Below are 21,353 nucleotides of genomic sequence, written 5' to 3'. Positions count from 1 at the left end.
CTATATGCATCACTACATACCTCCCCTTGACACAAGTTCATCAAAACCAAATCCCCATCCTTACAACCCTTGGTTTCAAACTTATCCTCACCCTCATCCTTGCACACTTTGGGGATGGCCCGAAGCATCATTTCTCGATCTGAAGCTACCGAAATCCTCCAGCCTATGAAAAAGGGAATCCATTCGACCATTTCATCCACGCATACATAGTTTGCATACACATGTGTCCATACATCCATATAAAGCAAAACGCATAGGCCACACGTATGCACATTCAAACACACGCACGGTCACCTGCATACACACACATAAGTGTTTACACGCATCCATAGATTAGGCTACATCCACCCATCTACATGCATCACTACACCTCATTATTAAGACTAACAAATATCCTCACAAGGGGCATGATTCGCTCGCCCTATGCAGAAAATCTAGGTTATAGGATAGCGCACCAATCTCTAATCTGCAGTCCATTTCAGCCTACGCTTCATGATCAACTGTAGCAACTATCAGGGGACGATCATAGAAGACAGTCGAAATATTTTACCAGTGGCGCCGGTCAAAATACAGACAACAGTCAATAGAAAAATAATCCTTAGTCTGAAGTGTTCCAGACGAAAAGATAAGGACGTTCCTATCAAACAACTCAAATACCCGAGACAATGGCTCTAGTGAAAATACAGATGACAGTGTTTTAGAATTCAGAATTGCTAGAAAGAACCTTTTTGCTTTTGAGCCATCTTACCTACGGTCCACGACCGGGGTTGCTTTTGAGCCGTCTTACCTACGGTCCACGGCCGGGGTTGCTTTTGAGCCATCTTACCTACGGTCCATGACCGAGGTTACTTTTGAGCCATCTTACCTACGGTCCACGACCGAGGTTGCTTTTGAGCCATCTTACCTTCACTCCACGATCAAGGTTGCTTTTGAGCCATCTTACCTACGGTCCATGACCGAGGTTGCTTTTGAGCCATCTTACCTACGGTCCACGACCGAGGTTGCTTTTGAGCCATCTTACCTTCGATCCACGATCAAGGTTGCTTTTGAGCCATCTTACCTATGGTCCATGACCGAGGTAGCTTTTGAGCCATCTTACCTCCGGTCCACGACCGAGGTTGCTTTTGAGCCATCCTACCTACGGTCCACGACCGAGGTTGCTTGTGAGCCTTCCTACCTTTAGTCCACGACCGAGGTTGCTTTTGAGCCATTTTTACCCGCGATCGATTTAGAGACTAGGGTCGCTAGAAAAAGCTGTTTACCCGCGGTCGATTTAGGCTAGGATCCTTAAGAAAAAAGTCCGCCGGTAGCCGATTCGAAGGCAGTGACGGAGAGGATCGAAGACGAAGCTAGAGCGCGCAGCGCAGAGATCAGGTATTCTTCCTCCTACTCTATACGTGTCTTTTACTTTAATATATTTACATTGCATGTGTTGCGTTAGCAAAAAACGTTTTCAAAACACACACATCACTGTCAAAATAGGAAAGTAGGGGCAACTGTAGACACCGAGTCGGAGGACCTGTGACGAAAACCTGTAACAAGACGGTTGAAGCGGTTGGTTCTGGGAGTTTTAAAGCAAAAAAAATATAATAAAAAATGAGAGGTCAGTAGGAGTTGCGGTCATCGAGTGGACGGCTCGTGAGTGCTCAGCGACGTGGTGCGAGCGCCTAGCGGCAGTCGGCGCGCGCCCAACGACAGTTGGACGCGCGCCCGACAGCGTGGGGCGCACGCCCGATGGCCGCTAGGCGCGTGCGCCCGACAGCCGTTGGGCGAGCGCCCAACGTAGGTGGGACGAGCGCCAAACGTCCGTTGGGCGAACGCCCAACGCCTGTTGGGCGCGCACCCAACAGAAGTTGGGCGTACGGCCAACAAAAGTTGGGCATTCGCCCAACCAAGTTGGGCGTTCGCCCAACGCAAGTTGGGCGTCCGCCCAACATTTTGGGCGTAGGCCCAAAATATTTTGGGCGTAGCCTGACGCCCGTCGGGCTACGCTCAAATTTTTTTGGGATCCGTGCCTATAAAAGGCACGGATCCCCATGCATTTGGGAGGGGATTTTTGGAGAGCTTCTCACTCTAAAACATTTTTTAGAGAGAGAAAGTTATTTTTTGGGAAAAAACATTTTTTTTTCCTAAAAATTCCGAATTTCCTAAAAGTTAAAATTTTACCGAAACCACAAAAAACACCGAAAAATCACGATTCGTGGAATCAACGGACTTCAACTGTCAATACCGAACTTGAGGTATTATCCGAGGACTAGACTCGTGTTATTTATTTTAATTATTTTATTTATTTATTTTTATTTTTAGTCTTTATTTTATTTATTTATTTATCACGTTTATTTATTCTCCCGTATTTATTTAATTCTCGTCCCGTATTAAATAAATGTTCGTTTTTGGTTTTGAAATAAAAACCTCGTTTTAATATCCCAATACGAACCGTGATCCGATTCAAAGGTAGTTCGGGATAAAAAAAAATTTGTAATTATAAGTTTTTGAAAATATTTCTAAATAACGTTTTGAAATAAAACATCGTTTTAGGAATCTCCGTTATAGACTATGATCCAATTTTGGTATTTCGGGGACCCAAAACGATAGAATAGATCTAATCTAAAGCTTTTGAATAAATCTGGAAACTGTTGGACTGATTCTGTAACTTTCCATTTTCTGTCACTAAAGGCTGTTTACCGACGGATTTTCCGTCGGTAAAGCTGCTGAAATGTAAAAAATGCTGTTTTGATCCCTCTTTCTCAACTTTTAGACTTTTGGTCCTTGTATATATATGTGTATAATTATATAATGTATTTATGAAAATTATTTTGGGTTATATAACTATGAATTACATATTATGTTATTAAAAAAAATGAATTACATATTATTTATCTATTTACTTTATATTTTAAACTTAATTTACATCAATTTAGTTTTGTAAAGTAACATATTTATACATATATATAGTTTTTGGTTTATTTGAGTTATATTAGCCATTATTTAGGGTGGGGGTTATTTTCTATATATTTATTATGTAAAACTATTTTGGGATGAATTTAACTTTCTTATTTATGGATTTTATTCTCTATTTTTACATTCTTTCTTAAATCAAAATCAAAGTGTATTTTAATTAGTATTATCTCTATTTTCACTTATATATATGTACTATTATTTTTTCTTACCATATATTTAACCTACATATATTATTACTATTTTTACCATTCTTGTATATATGTATAAATATGTATATTTATTCTCCTTTTAGGTTTTCTATATGTATATATTCTATAAATATATTTGGGTTGATTTAGACTAAATTTCTTACTTGTTGTGATTAGAGGTTAATTGAGTGAAAAAAGGGAAAACAAACCACAAAAAGAGAGTTTAATTTGCTTATTTAAACTAAAAGTTTTCCTAGATATTCCTAAAGAGTAAATAAAAGGTTTTTTCTATCATTTCAAACCACTTCCTAAACATCACGTTTTAAAACCTTAATTCGTTCCAACGACGGATTAAGCGAACCTTGTAATTAAAATCGTTTCTTTTCATTGTAAATAATGAAGTTTTGAATCGTTTTCCTAACTAAACAGTTTTATACAAAATGAATGGACTTGTATGCTTAATCACATTTTTGGTTAAAACTTCTTGTTCAAACGTTTTCAAACGCTCGAGTCGTTCCAACGGCGATTCGAGTCGATGTCATGTAAATTAACAGGGTTTTGAAATGTACCTAAATCGTTCCAACGGCGATTAAGGTACGAACCATGTAAATAAACTCGTTTTTTGGAGAGTGAGATTAGCTTAGAGTTAGTGTATAGTCTAAAGCATAAAATCACACTGTGAATAAATCAATTCTCTCTTCTCCCCCTCTCTCTCCTGTATACTTTAAATTTATGCAAAATGGGTGATTCTTTACTAAAATGGCTTTCAATAACATGCTCAAAACGGTTTTCAAAGCGAGAAAGAAAAGGTTTCAAATGAATTTTAAACTTAAAGAAATATGCGATTAGTCCGTTATCGCCTAACACGCTGAGTAGGAGGCCGGTGGTTCATAACTGGGCGATGTTGGGGTGCCTAGTAGCCTTTCTCCGGAAAGGAGCTAGCCTTCTCGACTCGTACCTAAGTTTCCCGAACCCTCACCGGTCTCCCGCAAGGGATCGGTGTTCATTTTCCCATTCGTGGGTGGCGACTCTTCCATACTCCGAGCTTCGGTCCTGCAGAGCAGCTTGATTCCACGATTGGTTGCTTTCGGCGCCAATCACCGCTTACGTCGCCATGAGGTGTCCACCCCCCGGTCCGCCCGGGCGAGGCCGTTCGACACCTTGTCTAACACCCGCATCTCATTCTCTATGAGCACTCTCATCAGCTTCCACTCCTCTTGGTTAAAAATGATGGCATCGGCTAAAACACGAAATCCACAGTTACCATCTACTACAACATCATGGAATCCAGTAATAAATGGTACGATGAGACCTTGAACCCCATGTAAATGGTGGTAACCGGCGATATCCGCATCAAATCCGACTGAAAATAATAATATATGAAATTTATCAATAAAAATATATTTACTTTAACTTCAACATATATATAAATGAAATAAAATATACCCGACATCTGGCTGTTATGCACAAATGTGGATGAGGAACGGCCTCGACTATGACTACTCCTCGAACCTGAGGACCATGCTCGATCTCGTGGTGACTGACTGTACTCCCATGCACTCGGATTTCGTTTTGTTGATGAATTTCCCTTTGGTCTACCCCTAACAGTGTCTTTGACCTCAGGTTCTTTAAAGCCACTTTGTTCCGGGTTTATCTGATCATGAATCATCATCGATATGCTACGCACCATTGAAGGATCTAATTTTTGAACCTTTTCTACAAGAGATTGAAAAAATCGGTGATCCTTAGACCCGTCAGCATATACTGGAGCAGTAACTGGTATGTCACTCAACCCTTCAAACGTAAGAGATCTCCAAAAAGGATGGATGCGGTCAACACGGACCGATTCATTTGTGTCAATATATGTTTTAAGCTCACATGCGCACGGAATGCCATGAGTCATAGGCAACACGCATCCGCATTCACTTACCACATCCATACTCAATCCGTGCATACGCTTGAGCTCATCATTTAGTACAGCCAAACAGTAATGTGAAACGTGTAAGTCGAGATACGCGAAAGGTTCTCCACAGTGATTCACCGCAGATCTTCTTCTCGAGTCCTCGAGTGAGTATCTGATTATATACAATGAAGGATTACAAAACTAATGTATTAAATTTTAAAAGATTAAAGCAAATAACAAAATAAATGTCTTACTTGATTGCCTCGATCTGAGCCTCAATGTCCTTGTGCACATTCTCCCACACTGTATTGAGTGCATCAGTAGATGAATTCAACCACTGTTTCAACTGTGCATGTGAACTCTCCACTCGACAGGTTGTGGTGTTTCCTAAGTGCAACACCTTGTTCGTCCATGCTCGACAAAACTTCTCTTTATGCACTAGCCACGTGGTCTCCACGTACTGAATCACACCAGGCCAGTTGCCAGTAGTATTCTTCATGGCTACCACTGCCGCCTCATATTCGGCTTCTGTCGGGGCTTCAATTATACGTTTCCATTTGGAATTCTTAAAAATTTCACCAAACTTCTTCATTCCACTCAACTTCCCAACTTTATCCTCCACATCTTTATTAATATGCCATGTGCACAATAAATGATGAGAATGAGGAAATACCTCACGAACCGGCCGCATCAGTCCTAACTCCCAGTCTGTAGTAATGGCTGTCAGATGCACATCAGGTTGGAGCAAAAGCTTCAATTTTTGTAACACCCACATATAACTACCCTCAGTTTCATCCTTCATGATTGCATAGGCGATCAAGAAGTTTTTGTTTGAAGGCGTCATTCCAATGATTTCAAAGAATGACATCTTATACTTGTTTGTTTTATATGTTGAATCCATACCAACAAACAAGTAATAAGATCGGAACAGTGTGATCGATGTTGGATGTGCCATAAATAAGTGAGTCACGACATTGCTGCCCGGCACCGCTTGCGTCCAATGTATGTAGTCCTTATCTATAGCAAGCCGATAAAACTGACCGATTACATCCCGACCCTCAAAGCTCTCAGTCCTGATGTTCTCCTTGTAATTATAGACATGTCTTTGTGTCGGGCAATCCTCCGGATGTTTTTCTTTGATTGCAGCAAAAATAGCACAAGGCTTAGCTTGAGCTGAACTCATTTCACGAACAAGTTTTTTGGAAGCCGGGCTTAGTCCGCTCATCTGTCTGTAGCCCTGACGATATACAGCCAACTGATGACAGTGTTGTCCTCTATCTCCAGGAATCCCATTCACCGCCCAATTCAGCAATTTCCATAACATTTATCTGGAATTTGCAACCACAGTACTTTGTTTTTGTATTCTTCCGTAGTATAACATCCATATCCATATCCTTTTTCCTTTTATAATTCTTAACACCACGAGCACATTTAACCAATATCCACTTTGACTTGCGCCCCGTCTTGTGCGACGCTGTGGTTAACTCAAACCCGATCCCAATTGCCGTCTGTTTTGCCCAGTTAACAACTTCATGATATGTTTGAAATGTTTGTTTGGGAAAAAACTGCGAGCTGTAATCTATGCCGTTTCCGTCAAATTCTTCCCACGAAACCTCTTGTAAATGATAAATAACGAACATTACATTCCAAAACGTGACATTTCTACAACGTTTCGGTGTCTAAACCCGAAAAACAGCCACAAATATGCTCGGGCGTGTGAGCATCACGCCCCACCTCATGGTGGGGCGTATGAACATCACGCCCCACCTCATGGTGAGGCGTGTGGCTATCACGCCCCACCACATGGTGGGACGTGATACTCATACGCCCCACCATGAGGTGGGGCGTGATGCTTACACGCCCGAGTGCCGAACCAGATTTTTTTTTTCCAATTTAAATTACAGAAATGCAAGGAAGTTAAATCGGAAAAATACCTCGAATTCGGACGTAGCATCACTCCCGTCTACTCTCGGTGATAACGGATTGTCTTCCATCAAACGTGTTGTCTTTGATTCGGATGGAAATGTATTTGGGAGACTTTGAGAGAGTTTGGGAGGGATTCAAATTTTCAGTTTTTATTCAAAGGGCGGTTAGGTCGTTTTTTGGGGCTGGAAGTGTGAATATGGGACTGAGTTTAGTAACCCACTTAAAATAATATGACTTCTCAATCTTGACCGTCCAGCTTGAGGCGTATTAGGATTATTAGAAATAATTTTATAATTAACATTAGCCAGGGGTATATTAGTAATAGAAGACCATTATGTTATTATTACCGTTCTACTGTTGTGCAATATAAAAGGTAGAGTAGGCTTTGTATTTTGCCCAAAATTCTGAATTCATTATGACACTACATCGTTATTGTACTGTAATCTTTTTATTATGCACACATCATAAATTGAAAGAGACGTGTAAAAGGATACGAAAATGGTGACGAGATTTTGCCCGTGGTTACTTGAATTTACAAAACTAGAGCCGATTAAAGGCGACTTGTCGTTTTACTTCGCCGGTCAAAAGAGTAATTGGCATGTAGGAAGAGAGGAAGAGTGAAAATGAAATCAGCAATATCTGGTTTGAGCTCCAAAAATCTCAGTTTCCACCATTCCCTTTTCTCTCGTTCTCACAATCTCTCGCCCATTTTTCACCCCAAATCGATCTCTACTCTATCTTCTACTCTCGCTCATAAATGCAATAAGAATAATCGCATCAATTTTAACCAAAGCTTCAACTTCCACGCTTCATCTACTCGAATAATGGCTTCCTCTTTCAAGCCTGAACAATCCAGGAGTCCTCCTGCCATCCCCTTGCCTACTCCTCCCGTCACCAAGGCATGCTTTCTCTTTATACTTAACCTTTTATGAGGCAGATATAGTATGATTGATGTTCGATTCTTTTTATTTTAACTCTTTGGTTACAGTTCAAGATAGGGCTATGCCAGTTGATGGTTACGGCGGACAAAGAGAAAAACATTTCGCACGCTCGCAATGCAATCGAAGAGGCTGCTGGAAAGGGAGCCCAGCTTGTTGTATTGCCTGTAAGTTAATCCCCCTATGCCGTTCCTGGCTGTTTTTGTGTTTTGCTTCTGTTCATGCTCTTATTATTATTAGGCTTGATAAGGCTAAAATGTAAAGTTTCTACTGCATATACTTATAGTTTCAGACAAAAGTTTACATTTTGCCTAATCAAACATTATTTTTCAAGTGTTTTTTTTTTTTTTTTTTGTTAATTAATAAATGGATAAAGAAGCTGAAATTCATGTTTTGCTGTAATTTCGAGCCATTCTTTCCATTATTTGATTGAACTATTTTATGCCCATATCAGGAAATATGGAATAGTCCATATTCCAATGATAGTTTCCCAGTTTATGCTGAAGACATAGATGCAGGCAGCGAAGCATCCCCTTCAACAGCCATGCTTTCTGAAGTTGCTCGTCTTTTGAGAATCACCATAGTTGGTGGATCCATCCCGGAACGCTCTGGGGATCGGTTGTATAATACATGTTGTGTCTTCAATACTGAAGGAAAGTTAATAGCCAAGCACCGTAAGGTATTTATCATTCACATGCTTTTCTCAAGTACTTTAATGCTTACTTCTAAACTTGATAACTGAATTCTTGAAACGAACTGTATGATATGATCAATAATGATATCGTAAGTCAGATTCCTCTCTGTATGATATAATCCAATAATGACCTTCTCTTTCTCGTTGGTTCACGTAAATTCTCTGATATTTTGTGTGTACCCACAGATACACCTTTTTGATATTGATATTCCTGGGAAGATTACATTTATCGAGTCTAAGACTTTAACAGCAGGGGAAACTCCAACCATTGTGGACACAGGTTTGTTACGCCTAACTCCTTGCCACAAATGGGTTTTCTTCTTTGTTCTATTGTGCAATCAATGTTTGATATACATGCCATTCAGATAGCAGTACCTATGACCTAATTCTGGTGTGCATATGGTTTATTTGACAACCATGCAGTGCATGCACTCTGGATTTTGGCTTCTCTTTGAACAGAATATTTTTTATGCAAGACCTGTTGTAAATCAGTTTTTCTTTGGGTTAGGAAAAAAAAAGATTAGAATAGGAGCAAAAGTTATATTCTTCTTTGCTTTCTAAGAAAAATTCTTGTTCTTCCTATTTCTGATTATCTTTGTACTTTATTTTTATTTCTTTTCAGATTCGCACATAAAATATGGTCTCAATGCTTGTATTGAAAAGTATGCTTGTGTATTTTCCAGATGACCTATTGCCTACCTGTAATTACAACTTCTCTTATTAAATAACCCCTTCTTACTGTGGCAGTACTTGTTATACCAAATTGCATGGGACACATGAGGAACAAAAATAAATAGTTGTGCCTATCCTATCTTCTTTCTTTTGTCATTTTTTATCTTGTTAAGAGTGTGGCTAATTAATAATAGCTAGCTCAAGAACACAATAGGTCATTTGAGAAGTACATGGGTTAATTGATTCATTGATTGCGGGGATTGCAAAAGTTAGGCGTCTAATAGTTCACTCCAGAGGTGCAAGGGGCCATTAGACTTTTTGATACAAATACAAGAATTATGTATGTATAAGTGTCTCCTTTTCCATTTTGAGAAATTATCATGAAGTTGTTTGTGCAGAAGTTGGACGTATTGGTATTGGCATCTGTTACGATATTAGGTTCCAAGAACTAGCAACTATATATGCAGCAAGAGGTTTGTTTCTTCCTTTCATTGTCTGTAACACAGTTAATGTTTTTGGTAATACTTGCCTATTTGGCATGCTAATTAATGAATTTTGTAAGCAACATTTGTATTTTAGAAGGTTCTACCAGCAAATAAAGTTCTGCATTTGATTAAAACATGAGATTCATCCACTAGTTCACTTGCAACTTAAAAAAGCTTCAATCTTAATGGATACCAACCTCATTCTGCCTTTAGGTTCTAGCTCTTATGGATAGAGAAGATTGACACATGGTTTAAGCGTCGGCTATGATTATTGATATATTTAAGTTAATTAAGCAAATTATAGCATACCTTAGTAATCAGGTTGAATATGTCAGGGGTGGAATTCAGATAATCTGTATCAGCATCAGAAGTTTCATGGGAAGTTTGATCTTTTAGGCATCTTCAATTGCAGTTAGGGTTGGTGTTATTGACAACCATGCTTAGCTTATTTTTAGAGCATCTGTTTTCTAAATAACATCTTCTTTGTAGTTATTAAGTGGTAATGATAATGCACCATAGGAAAAAAATGGCTCGAAGTGGAGGATTGTTGTCACTTGTGTTTCTTGTTGGATACTAGAATTGCTAAAACAATGAATAAAATAAAAACGTTTTTTATTAGATTTGAAAAACACACCAATTTAAGATTTTTTTTAGTCACTAAGCCTATTGATTATGCTTTGTATGAACCGAAAATTTACATATTGTTAAAATCAGGTGCTCACTTGATTTGCTACCCGGGGGCATTTAACATGACAACTGGACCATTACATTGGGAGTTGTTACAGAGAGCAAGGTATGCTATATGTCAGTTTCTATAGATGCTAGAATAATTTCTTTTATTAAGTTATCTAATGTCAGGTCCTGTGTTTCTTGGTGTTATAAAGTTTTATTCTGAGAGTTTTTTAGTTTTTAGTTTTTACAAAGAAAAAACTGAGTGTTTGAGCTGTATAACAAACAGACAAAAATAGGAGTTTCCATCTGCTATTAGCATTATCTGGAAAGGATTTTGATTAAACGCATTGTCTTGAGATTTGTGGACCACAAAAGGCATTACGGTACTACCTGAAAGGACATTGTGTTGTTAATCTAATGACTTATGTATACTTGATGTTCTCTTCCCTCAGTCTAGTAGTCCTCCCTCCTTTAAAAGTTCATATGATTTTAAATGGAAAGTTTGGTGCTTGAATTTTTATGGGCATCATTGTAGTTTCTTACTGTTTTGTTCCTTTTTATTTGTTGTGCAGGGCTGCCGATAATCAGGTAAAACTTCCCTTGTTTTGCTTTACTAAAAAGGCTTAACATTTTGTGTGTTCTAAATCTACTTACTGGAAATATTTTTTAATTCTATGTTATTGGAAAAAGTTCCTGCTTTCTTGTCAAAATAAAGGGATACGGTATCAAAATAGTCTCAAGGTTTTTGGAGCAGTGTCAATTTAGCCTCATAACCTTGCGAAATGTTCTTCATGTCTCTAAGTTGTCCACTAATCTAGTATCCATACAGAAACTCTCACAAGATTTACTTTGTAATGTTATATTTCACACAAGTCACTGTGTATTTGAGGAGAAGGATTTAGGGAAAATGATTGGAAGTGCTAGAGAATTGAATGGCCTTTATTACCTTGAAGAATCAAACTAGCCGAACATGTTCAAGAACAAATCTCCATATTCGTTCATGTCTGGGTCTTTGTTAACAAATAAAGAAAAGGTTTTTCTATATCATTAAAGGTTAGGTCATCCATCATTTAGAATTATTAAATCTTTGTTTCCTTCATTGTTTTCAAAACTAGATATTGAGAGTCTTCATTGTGAGACGTGCGAACTTGCTAAACACAAGCGTGTACCTTTCCCAATTAGCAATAAAAGAAGCACTCATCCCTTTTACCTTATTCATACTAATATGTGGGGTCCCTCAAATGTTTCAAATGTGTTGAGAGCACGATGGTTTGTGACTTTTATTGATGCTTGTACCTGAGTTACCTGTGTTTTCTTGCTCAAACAGATGTCAGATGCTAGTTCTGTGTTCTCAAATTTCCTCTCTATGGTAAAAAACCAGTTTGGTGTAAATATCAAAAGACTCAGGTTAGACAATGCCAAAGACTATTTCAACCAAACCCACTTATTATTGTCAAAAGCAGGGGATAATTCAAGAGCCATCTTGTGTCAAAATACCACAACAGAATGGTATTGCTGATGAAAAATGGACACCTTTTAGACCAAACTCAGCATTGTTGTTCTAGAAAACTGTACCAAAATATTTTTGGGAGAAAGCAGTTCTAACAGCCACTCATCTCATTAACAGATTATGGTCTAGAGTCTTATGATTCAAAAGTCCAATGGCGGTGCTTTCTTTGTTCTACCCGAATCTGTCAACTAAAACAATCTGGGTGTGGCCTTTGTTCATATCCATAGCCAAGGCCATGGATAATTAGATCCTAGAGCATTAATGTGCATCTTTGTAGGTTATACATCAACTCAAAAGGGGTATAATTTTTATCACCCTCTCTCAAAAAGGATTTATGTGTCTCGAGATGTAACCTTTAATGAGCAAGAAGCCTACTTCATCCAAACTATATTTTCAGGGAGAGAATGTTAAGGAAGATAAGGAACCCATCCTTGAACCGTCATAATTTGATTTCTTACTTTAATCAAAACCCAATCAGATTTGGTCCAACCAAAACCAAAAACAAAATGGAACCATGAATTCAACTTCTCACCAACCTTCAAAGCCTTCCTTGTAATCCTCATTACTACAACGATCCCTAAAATCTTATCTGAGGCATTGTCTAATGAAAAATGGAAATAAGCCATGGATATGGAGATCCATGCATTAAGGAAAAATAAAACTTGGAGTTTAATTTAGAGTTGATAGGTCAATTGTAAGGTACAAGGCGAGATTGGGATCAAAAGATACACTCAAACATATGGGATTGACTATCTAGAGACGTTTTGTGGCTAAGATGAATACAATCCGAATAATTTTATCTTTAGCTGCTAATCGTGGTTGGGACCTATAATAATTTGATGTAAAGAATGCACTTTTGCACGCTGATCTTGAAGAGGAGATCTACATGGATGTTCCACCAGGCTATGAAACAAAGGTGATAACAAATACAGTATGCAAGCTGAGTAAAGCTTTGTATGGATTGAAACAATCTTGTCGAGCCTGGTTTGGGAGATTTTCAAGAGTCATGTTAGCCATTGGATACAAATAAAGCCAAGGCAATCACACATTCTTTAAGCATTCGGCCATAGGGGGAAGTTGCAATGTTACTAGTATTTGTCGATGACATAATACTAACAAGGGATGACAAGATGGAGCAACAAGTCTTGAGTAATTGCTTGGCTAAGGAGTTTGAGATTAAAGCTTTGGGCATACTGTACTTTCTAGGTATTGAGGTGGTACATTCCGAAAAGGGGATTTTTATATCCGAACATAAGCACTTCACTGATTTACTCAAGGAGACAAGTAAAGTTGCATGCGAACCCGCTAGCGCACCCATTGAGTCAGGCCTTAAGCTAGGAAAGCAGAGAAACAAGGGGTGGTAGCACGTCCAAGTGTTGAAGCAGAATTTCGAGCAATGGCACAAGGTATATGTGAATTGGTTCGACTGAAAATTATCCTTGAAGATTTAAAGGTCAAGTGGAATGGTCCTACGAAACTCTACTGCGATAACAAGTCAGTAATAAGTATAGCCCACAATCCAGTTCAACATGAAACGACAAAACACGTCGAGGTGGATAGACATTTCATCAAGGAGAAATTAGACGGTGGTTTACTATGCACTCTGTATGTGCCAGCACATGGACAACTTGTTGATTTTCTCACTAAGAAGCTAAGTAGCCCAATATTTGAGAATATTGTATCCAAGCTGGGAATGGAAAATTCCTATTCACCAGCTTGAGGGAAGTGTGGAAGTGAACATACCAAGCTGCAATACGAGAAAATAGAGGAGCAATTACAGCAACAATTCAAGGAGCAATTGTAGGAGAAATGTTGTGAATTAGTCATATGTAATAGAGTATGAATCACTGAATATTATTGATGTGTAATTCAGTATAAATACAATGTAGAGTTCACGTTGTAGTGAATGACTAACTAACTAGATACAGTGTGATCTTATAACTAAACAATATAATCTTGAGAATATCTAATATCTAATACTCCCCCGTAGTCGAAGAGTTTGGAGGGCGAACATTGAGACTATTGCGGAAATCGTCGAACAGCGGAGACGGCAGGCCTTTAGTAAAGATGTCAGCAATTTGGTATCGGGATGGAACATGCAGTACACGGACCTCACCTTTGGCGACTCTCTCACGGACAAAGTGAATGTCCATTTCAACATGCTTGGTTCGATGGTGCTGAACCGGATTGCCCGCAAGGTACATTGCGCTGACATTATCACAATATACAACGGTTGATTTTTGAATCGGACAGCCAAGTTCAAGTAGCAGGTTTCGGACACAACATTGGCTACCCAACGATATTCTGCTTCGGCGCTAGACCGAGATAGGGTGGGCTGTCGCTTGGCCGACCATGAGATAAGGTTATCGCCGAGGAAAACACAGTACCCAGACGTAGAACGACGTGTGTCTGGACAAGCAGCCCAGTCAGCGTCGGTGTATGATGTAAGTTGTTCCGTAGATGTTCTAATGAGGCTGAGGCCAAAATCGATGGTGCCATGGATGTAGCGCAAAATCCGTTTGAGGGCAGCCATGTGAGTAGTCTTCGGATCATGCATGAACAGACACACCTGTTGAACAGCATAAGAAATGTCAGGCCGTGTGAGTGTCAGATATTGAAGTGCTCCAGCTAGCTGTCTGTACTTAGTGGGATTATGATAAGCGGAGCCGGATGATAGACTGAGCTTTTGTTTGGTGTCGACAAGAGTGGCAGCCGCATTACATGACCCGAGCCCTGCTTTGTCAATAATTTCCTTGGCATATTTCCGCTGAGATAAGAACATAGAACCATGTGAGCGAGTAACAAAAATCCCCAAAAAATAATTCAACGGACCCAAGTCCTTCATTGCAAATTCTGAGCTAAGAGTAGAGATTATGGAACTTTGCAGCTTGTCAGACGAAGTTACTAAAATAATATCATGGACGTATAGAAGCAGAAATGCTGTGTCTATGCCTTGTCGAAAGACAAAAAGGGACTGATTTGACACACTATTAGTGAATCCCATCTTAATGACATAGGTTGCAAAGCGTTTGTACCAGGCTCGAGGAGCTTGCTTCAAGCCGTTCAAAGATTTCTGAAGGAGACAGACATGATCAGGATGTTCAGGATCGCGGAAACCCAGTGGCTGATGCATGTTCACTGTTTCATTAAGGTCACCGTGAAGGAATGCATTCCTCACATCTAACTGACACAGATTCCAGTTTTTGGACAAAGCAATGCTGAGAACTGCACGGATTGTTGCCGGTTTTACCACAGGGCTGAATGTCTCACCAAAGTCAATACCCGCCAGTTGGCCTGAACCATTTCCCACTAGTCTTGCTTTGTAGCGTTCAAAGGAACCATCTGACTTGGTTTTGTGCCTGAAAATCCACCAACTACGAATAACATTAGCATTTTTAGGACGAGGTACGAGTACCCACGTCTTATTTTGGATAAGAGCCTCAAATTCATCAGTCATGGTTTGTGTCCAATTTGGGTCAGATAGTGCATGGGTTGGTGTTTTAGGCAACGAGGAAATAGCGGGTGGTGCAGAAGTGGATAAGTTAAGCATACGGTGTGGTTTATAGATGACGTGTTGTGCTCGGGTGGTCATAGGGTGAGTATTGGTGTCTGCGGTGATAGGATGTGGTGTTAATGCAGAAGCATCGACCCTGGTCGTGCTAGTAGAAGAATGAGAATTGGACAGGACAGGAGTCGGGGATACTCGAGGGGACGATGATGAGGATAAGGGCGACTCGACAGGAGATGACACGGACCGAGAGGACACAACAGGTGACGACGATTCGGGGAAGGACAGGGACGCTAGGCGGGACGACACGGACGGGGGGGACAAGGGTGACGACGTGGATTGAATTTCGGGCGATGACGACGAGGGCGACACGGACGGGGACGCAACCGACAAAGGAGAAGGGGACGGATGAATTTCGGGCGTGGATTGAGTGATGGGCAGGAGACCATCGACTGGATTTGGAGGGTGGGGAGCGGACGATGTAGTGAATTTTTGGTGTTTAAACGGGAATACTGACTCGTCAAATACCATGTGACGGGAAACAATGAGTTTATTTGTGGACAGCTCAAGGCACATGTATCCCCTATGATTTTGGGGATATCCTAGGAAGACACACGGCCGTGAGCGAGCCTCTAATTTGTGACGAGATGACGATGGAATGAGGGGAAAACACAAGCATCCGAAGATTCGAAGATGAGAGTATGTGGGATCCCGTAGGTAGAGTATCTGTGTGGGAGAGTTGTAACCTAAAATTTTGTAGGGATAGATGTTGAGAAGATAAGTGGCGAGTGCAAGAGCATGGTGCCAAAATTGAAACGGAACAGCCGCGTGGTTCATAATTGTGCGAATGATATTATTAATGGTTCGAATAGTTTGTTCAGATTTACCATTTTGGGGTGAGGTATACGGACAGGAGAAGCGGAATTGCATTCCGTGAGTATTACAAAATTGGCGAAATGAGTTCTTGTTAAATTCCCCACCGTTATCACATTGAAACGTTTTGATTTCACGTTCGAACTGAGTTCGAATGAACGTACGGAAGGTGAGAAACACGGAATAGACTTGGGATTTGTTAGCTAACGGGAACGTCCAAAGAAAATTTGTGTAATTGTCAAGAAATAAAACATAATATCGGTGACCACTAGAACTCGATATCGGTGACGTCCATATATCACTATGAATTAAATCAAATGGCATACAAGCAGAATTGTAGGAGGACTGAAACGGTAATTTAACCTGTTTTCCATTAACACAAGGATGACAAACAGAAACATTATTATTACTCCTATTACATGAAATAAAATGTTTATTGATCAGGGTGTCCAAAATTGGGGACCCTGGATGTCCTAGACGATGATGCCAAACATCGGAAGAGACACGGAGGTGAAGGAGACGAACTAGACACGACTGGATAGAGATCCCCGGTACTATTACATCTCATGATACGCTTTCCCGCCTGTAAATCCTTCACAAAGAAACCCAAAGGATCAAATTCAACAGAAACTTTGTTATCAGTAGTAAATTGACGGACAGAAATGAGATTTTTGATTAATTGAGGGGCATGCAGTACATTTTTCAATTTGAGGGGTTGGTGTTTAGTGGCTAAATATGCATTACCAGAGCCCAAAATGGGTACACAATTACCATTACCAACAACAATATTACCATTGAGGCGCGAATCAAAATAAGAAGTGAGTGTACCTTGATGAGCCGTCATGTGTGATGTAGCTCCGGTGTCCATGTGCCATTGATCAGGAGGTGTGATGGACATGGTGTGCATGGCTTGTTCAATGTCGGTCGGAGCATATGAGGGGCCAGCCATGTTGAGATGTGCCTGCGGCAAGTTAGGTCGCGGGCCAAGGATGCCGGACTGTGATTGGGGGCGACCATGAGGGGACGGCTGAGGCCAGGGTGCCGTCGGGTATGGACAGGGCGGACTGGCCCAAGGTTGCTGCGGTGCCCAGGGGTAGTACGGGGCCCACGGGTAAACCGGACGGTAGGAGGAGCTGGACTGACGATTGCTGTGCCGCCCTCCTCTTCCGCGATATGGCCGACCGCCATGCCGACCGCCACGAGGAGCGTGGTGCGATCGGTTTGGCACATGCCGAGATGGTGTGTAGTGGGATGGCGGGTCGGTGGTGTCAGTAGCGGCGGTGAGAGCTACCGTGCCGTTTCTTCGAGAATAAGCATGGATCTGGCCTTGTGAAAAGGCGGAAGGGGGTCGCCATGGCGAATCTGGGTGCCGACAGTGTCATAGGCATCTGTTAAGCCAGAAATAAGTTGCAGAACCATTTGGTCATTAGTAACAGGACAGTCAACATTGGAGAGCTGATCAGACAGGGATTTGAGATGTTGACAGTAGGAGGAAATATCAGAGAAGCTTTCAAGCTTGATTTTGGAGAATTCTTGTTGGAGAAAGAGGGTACGGGAGTTCTTATTGTCTGAGAAAATATCCTGGAGTTGTTGCCAGGCCTGAGCCGCAGACGAATCTGCTTCAATTATGGTGTGTAAAAGGTCAAGGGAAATAGTACTGTATATCCACTGGAGGACAACAGCGTCAATGCGTTTCCAGAGATCAGGGTTTGTGTCTTGAAGGGAGGGAGTGGAAGGATCGGTGGTTTGGGAAGGAAGAATATGGTCAAGAACTTGAAATGCCGTGGCATGAAGTTTGAACAAGGCAGCCCAGGTCGGGTATTGGCCTTTCTCGATGTCGAGATTGATTTTGATAAATGTCGAAATGTTTGAGACGGTTAGGGCTGGGTGAGAATTCGGACTGTTGGTGTTTTGGTTTGGGTTGGAGGCGGAGTGGCCGGAGTTGGGAGGAGTGGCGGAGTTGCCGGAATTTGGAGGGGTGTTGTGGGAGTTGCCGGAAGTGGGGCCGGTGGTGGTTGTCATGGCTGCCGGTGATGAGGTCGACGGCGCGGAATGGATGGAAGTGTTTCGGTAGAATGCGAAGAGGAGGAGGAGTTAGGGTTGGAGAGAAAGAAGGAAAATTAGGTCTCTGATACCATAATAGAGTATGAATCACTGGATATTATTGATGTGTAATTCAGTATAAATACAATGTAGAGTTCACGTTGTAGTGAATGACTAACTAACTAGATACAGTGTGATCTTATAACTAAACAATATAATCTTGAGAATATCTAATATCTAATAATATGCTCCACTATAAATACATGTAATTCTTTTGAATCAAGATATACAATTAACAATCATAAAAACTGTTGCATGCATTAAAAAAATTAAGTAACCAATTTATTATTCCCTACATTTTTACATACCACAATGTTTAGTTCTTAACTTTTGTATCGCATAATAAAGGGAAAAGTAGAGGTTTTTCATTTTCAAAGTTTGTAGAAGATTATCTAGAATATATTAGGGACTTGCTGAACATGATCTACTTCTGAATACTTATTACATTCTAGGAAACCAGTTTCCAAATTCTAAGAAACGAATTTACTTTTTTTTTTTTTGAATTACGGAAACGTGCCCTGAAAAGTTTCGTACAAGTTACCAAGAAACTCTTCAAGATCAAAGTTTCTGTGCAACATAGCTTTGCACATGCATGCCAATTGTTTTTTTTTTTTTTTGTGGATGGAGATTTAGGAGTGAGCAAGCAGGAGGAATTGAGCTTGGTCAGGTATTGGATCTTGTGTAACCATATAATTTGGTAGTAGCATAACTTTTTCCAATTTGTATGGATATGAAGCATCTTTGATTACAGTTCATTTTTCCAATTTTCATATCCATTTGGTGCATGAGGAGTTTGTAACATATTGATTTGAAATGGCAGTTATATGTAGCAACTTGTTCACCTGCTAGAGATGCTGGAGCTGGATACGTGGCATGGGGCCATTCCACTCTAGTAGGACCAGTGAGTGAATCGTTGATTGTAGCATTTTTCATATCATTATTATATTATTTGAAGAGATAGAATTCACAGAAGAGGTTGTATTACAGTTTGGAGAAGTTGTGGCTACCACTGAGCATGAGCAGGACATAATAATAGCAGAGATTGATTATTCATTAATTGAGCTGAGAAGGTAATATAGGAGATTTGTGTGAAAAATATTGATGCATAAGTTAAGTTATTAGCTTAAAATGTTGTGTAATTTTAACAGAACAAGCCTCCCCTTGACGAAGCAAAGAAGAGGTGATCTTTACCAATTAGTGGATATCCAGAGGCTGAACTCTCAGTAATGAAGAAAGAATGGTGCAGTGGATTTTAGGTGAGCAAGGAGCAGTCAAATGTTGGAATATTTGTTCATCAATGTTTACATGTATGCATCTATCTATGCTAATGACTGAGATTTGGTATCCTCAACTTTTTGAGGAGCATAACATTGCAATTCTTGCAGCAATAAAATGCGGGGTAGGTGAATTGCTATAGTTATTTATCCCATAATATTTTCTAGGTAAAAGTACCAAACAAACAAAGGTCTGTGTTATGTAGTTTGTGAACTTATGTGCAGAAGTGTTGTTCAGTAATGTTCAATTATCCACAAAGCATATCCGAATTCAGATTTGTCTGCTTCCCCATTCCAACAATGAAAGATGTGAATAGCAGGCCTTTCTAAGTTTCCTTTTTATGGGATAAATAAATTAAAGTTATGGTTTATGGTCAGTCCATTCGTTTCTAAACTCAGGAAAGACACTAAAAGCATAATAGATGTCTTTCTATAGAATTTTTTTTGTTCTATAATACATGACGTTTTGTTTCATTTTATGCATATTAATTGACCTTTACCAAGTATTGTTATTATTATTATTGGAATTTACCAATTATCTAAAAAATCAAACTAAATTACCCAATTAGAAATTGAACTCCTTGCTGATAAGTAAGAATTTATTTCCTGCTGATTCCTTATATCTCAATTAATATGGGGTAAGTTAACAGTTCCGCTAAATTGTCCAACTTAAACTATGTGGAACAAAAGAAAAAATCTAAAAAGACAAATATTATGGAACGGAGGGAGAGAGTATTGAATAATAATACATTACAAAATCCACCTGACCAATATACTGAATAAATTAAGAGAAGAATGTTACAAAACAATACATGAGATTAATAAACGAAGGTGTGATTTCGTTGTTACTAAATGAAAATCGGTAAAAACCAACCGTAACCATTAGACTACTTGTTACTTAATTTAATTTAGTTTATTACTTTTTTTTATACAACAACCAATTCATCACTAAGTGGTACAAATGCTGTTTTAGTCCTTTGAATATGGCTTTTGCTTTTATGTTAGTGGATATAAATATTTTAGTACTTAAAGCATGATTTTTGTTGTGGGTATAAATGCTGTTTTAATCCAATTTATTTAATTTAATATACTAATCTTTTTTATACTTAATCAATGTTATATTAATTAAATTTTTTAATTTAGGTAAAATATCCTAAAATAATTTGTAGAAGGGAATGGAAGGGAGTATTAAATAATAGATGACCTTGATGAATAAAAAAAATTAATTTGAATAAATTAAGAGAAATATGTTAGTACAAAGCAATAGATGAGGATGACAAGGAATAAATGAAATAAAGAAAAGAATAATAAGATGAACGTGAAGTAAATATATTTGGCAGGTGTTTTTGAGGAAATCCTATGGATGAAAGTAAGAGCCCAAGACATGGAACAGAGTGCAAGTGGGTTCAGTCAGACTCTGTTCTATTGTCAGTGAAGACACTGAAACCATTTTCATTTTAAGGGTAAATTATAAAACTAATCAAATAGAAGGTTTATTTACATATTTAACTCATTTACTCAACCTACCATATAGACTGTTTTTGTGTGACTTTTTCATAATACCCCAATCTTTCATCCTCCCCTTCCTCTTCCTCTTCCTTGCGGTTTCCTCTTCACCCAAAATGGCTCCTCCTCCTCCTCCTCCT

General features: G+C 39.5%; 1 protein-coding gene across 1 annotated transcript; it reads left to right on the top strand.

Moving 5' to 3' along the window:
- Positions 1–7,551: 7,551 nt before the first annotated feature.
- Positions 7,552–19,981, top strand: LOC136202318 (omega-amidase, chloroplastic). The gene is made up of 10 exons (XM_065992863.1): positions 7,552–7,877; positions 7,967–8,083; positions 8,371–8,595; positions 8,797–8,890; positions 9,681–9,755; positions 10,482–10,560; positions 11,012–11,027; positions 19,254–19,334; positions 19,421–19,503; positions 19,582–19,981. The coding sequence occupies exons 1-10, from the start codon at positions 7,602–7,604 to the stop codon at positions 19,658–19,660; spliced, it is 1,125 nt and encodes a 374-aa protein (XP_065848935.1). The 5' UTR covers positions 7,552–7,601; the 3' UTR covers positions 19,661–19,981.
- Positions 19,982–21,353: the final 1,372 nt, after the last annotated feature.

This window comes from Euphorbia lathyris, chromosome 8 (assembly GCF_963576675.1).
Source record: "Euphorbia lathyris chromosome 8, ddEupLath1.1, whole genome shotgun sequence".
NCBI classification, from domain to species: Eukaryota; Viridiplantae; Streptophyta; class Magnoliopsida; order Malpighiales; family Euphorbiaceae; genus Euphorbia; species Euphorbia lathyris.
The sequence above is the reverse complement of the archived record's forward strand: the minus strand, read 5'-3'. Positions and strand labels throughout refer to the sequence as shown.

What these genes read in the sequence shown, in the direction of transcription:
- LOC136202318 (XM_065992863.1), top strand. Translation starts at nt 7,602, where the DNA reads ATGAAATCAGCAATATCTGGTTTGAGCTCCAAAAATCTCAGTTTCCAC. An exon ending in CCCAGCTTGTTGTATTGCCT is followed by an intron (nt 8,084 to 8,370) that starts GTAAGTTAATCC and finishes TGCCCATATCAG; the next exon opens with GAAATATGGAATAGTCCATA. An exon ending in AACTATATATGCAGCAAGAG is followed by an intron (nt 9,756 to 10,481) that starts GTTTGTTTCTTC and finishes TGTTAAAATCAG; the next exon opens with GTGCTCACTTGATTTGCTAC.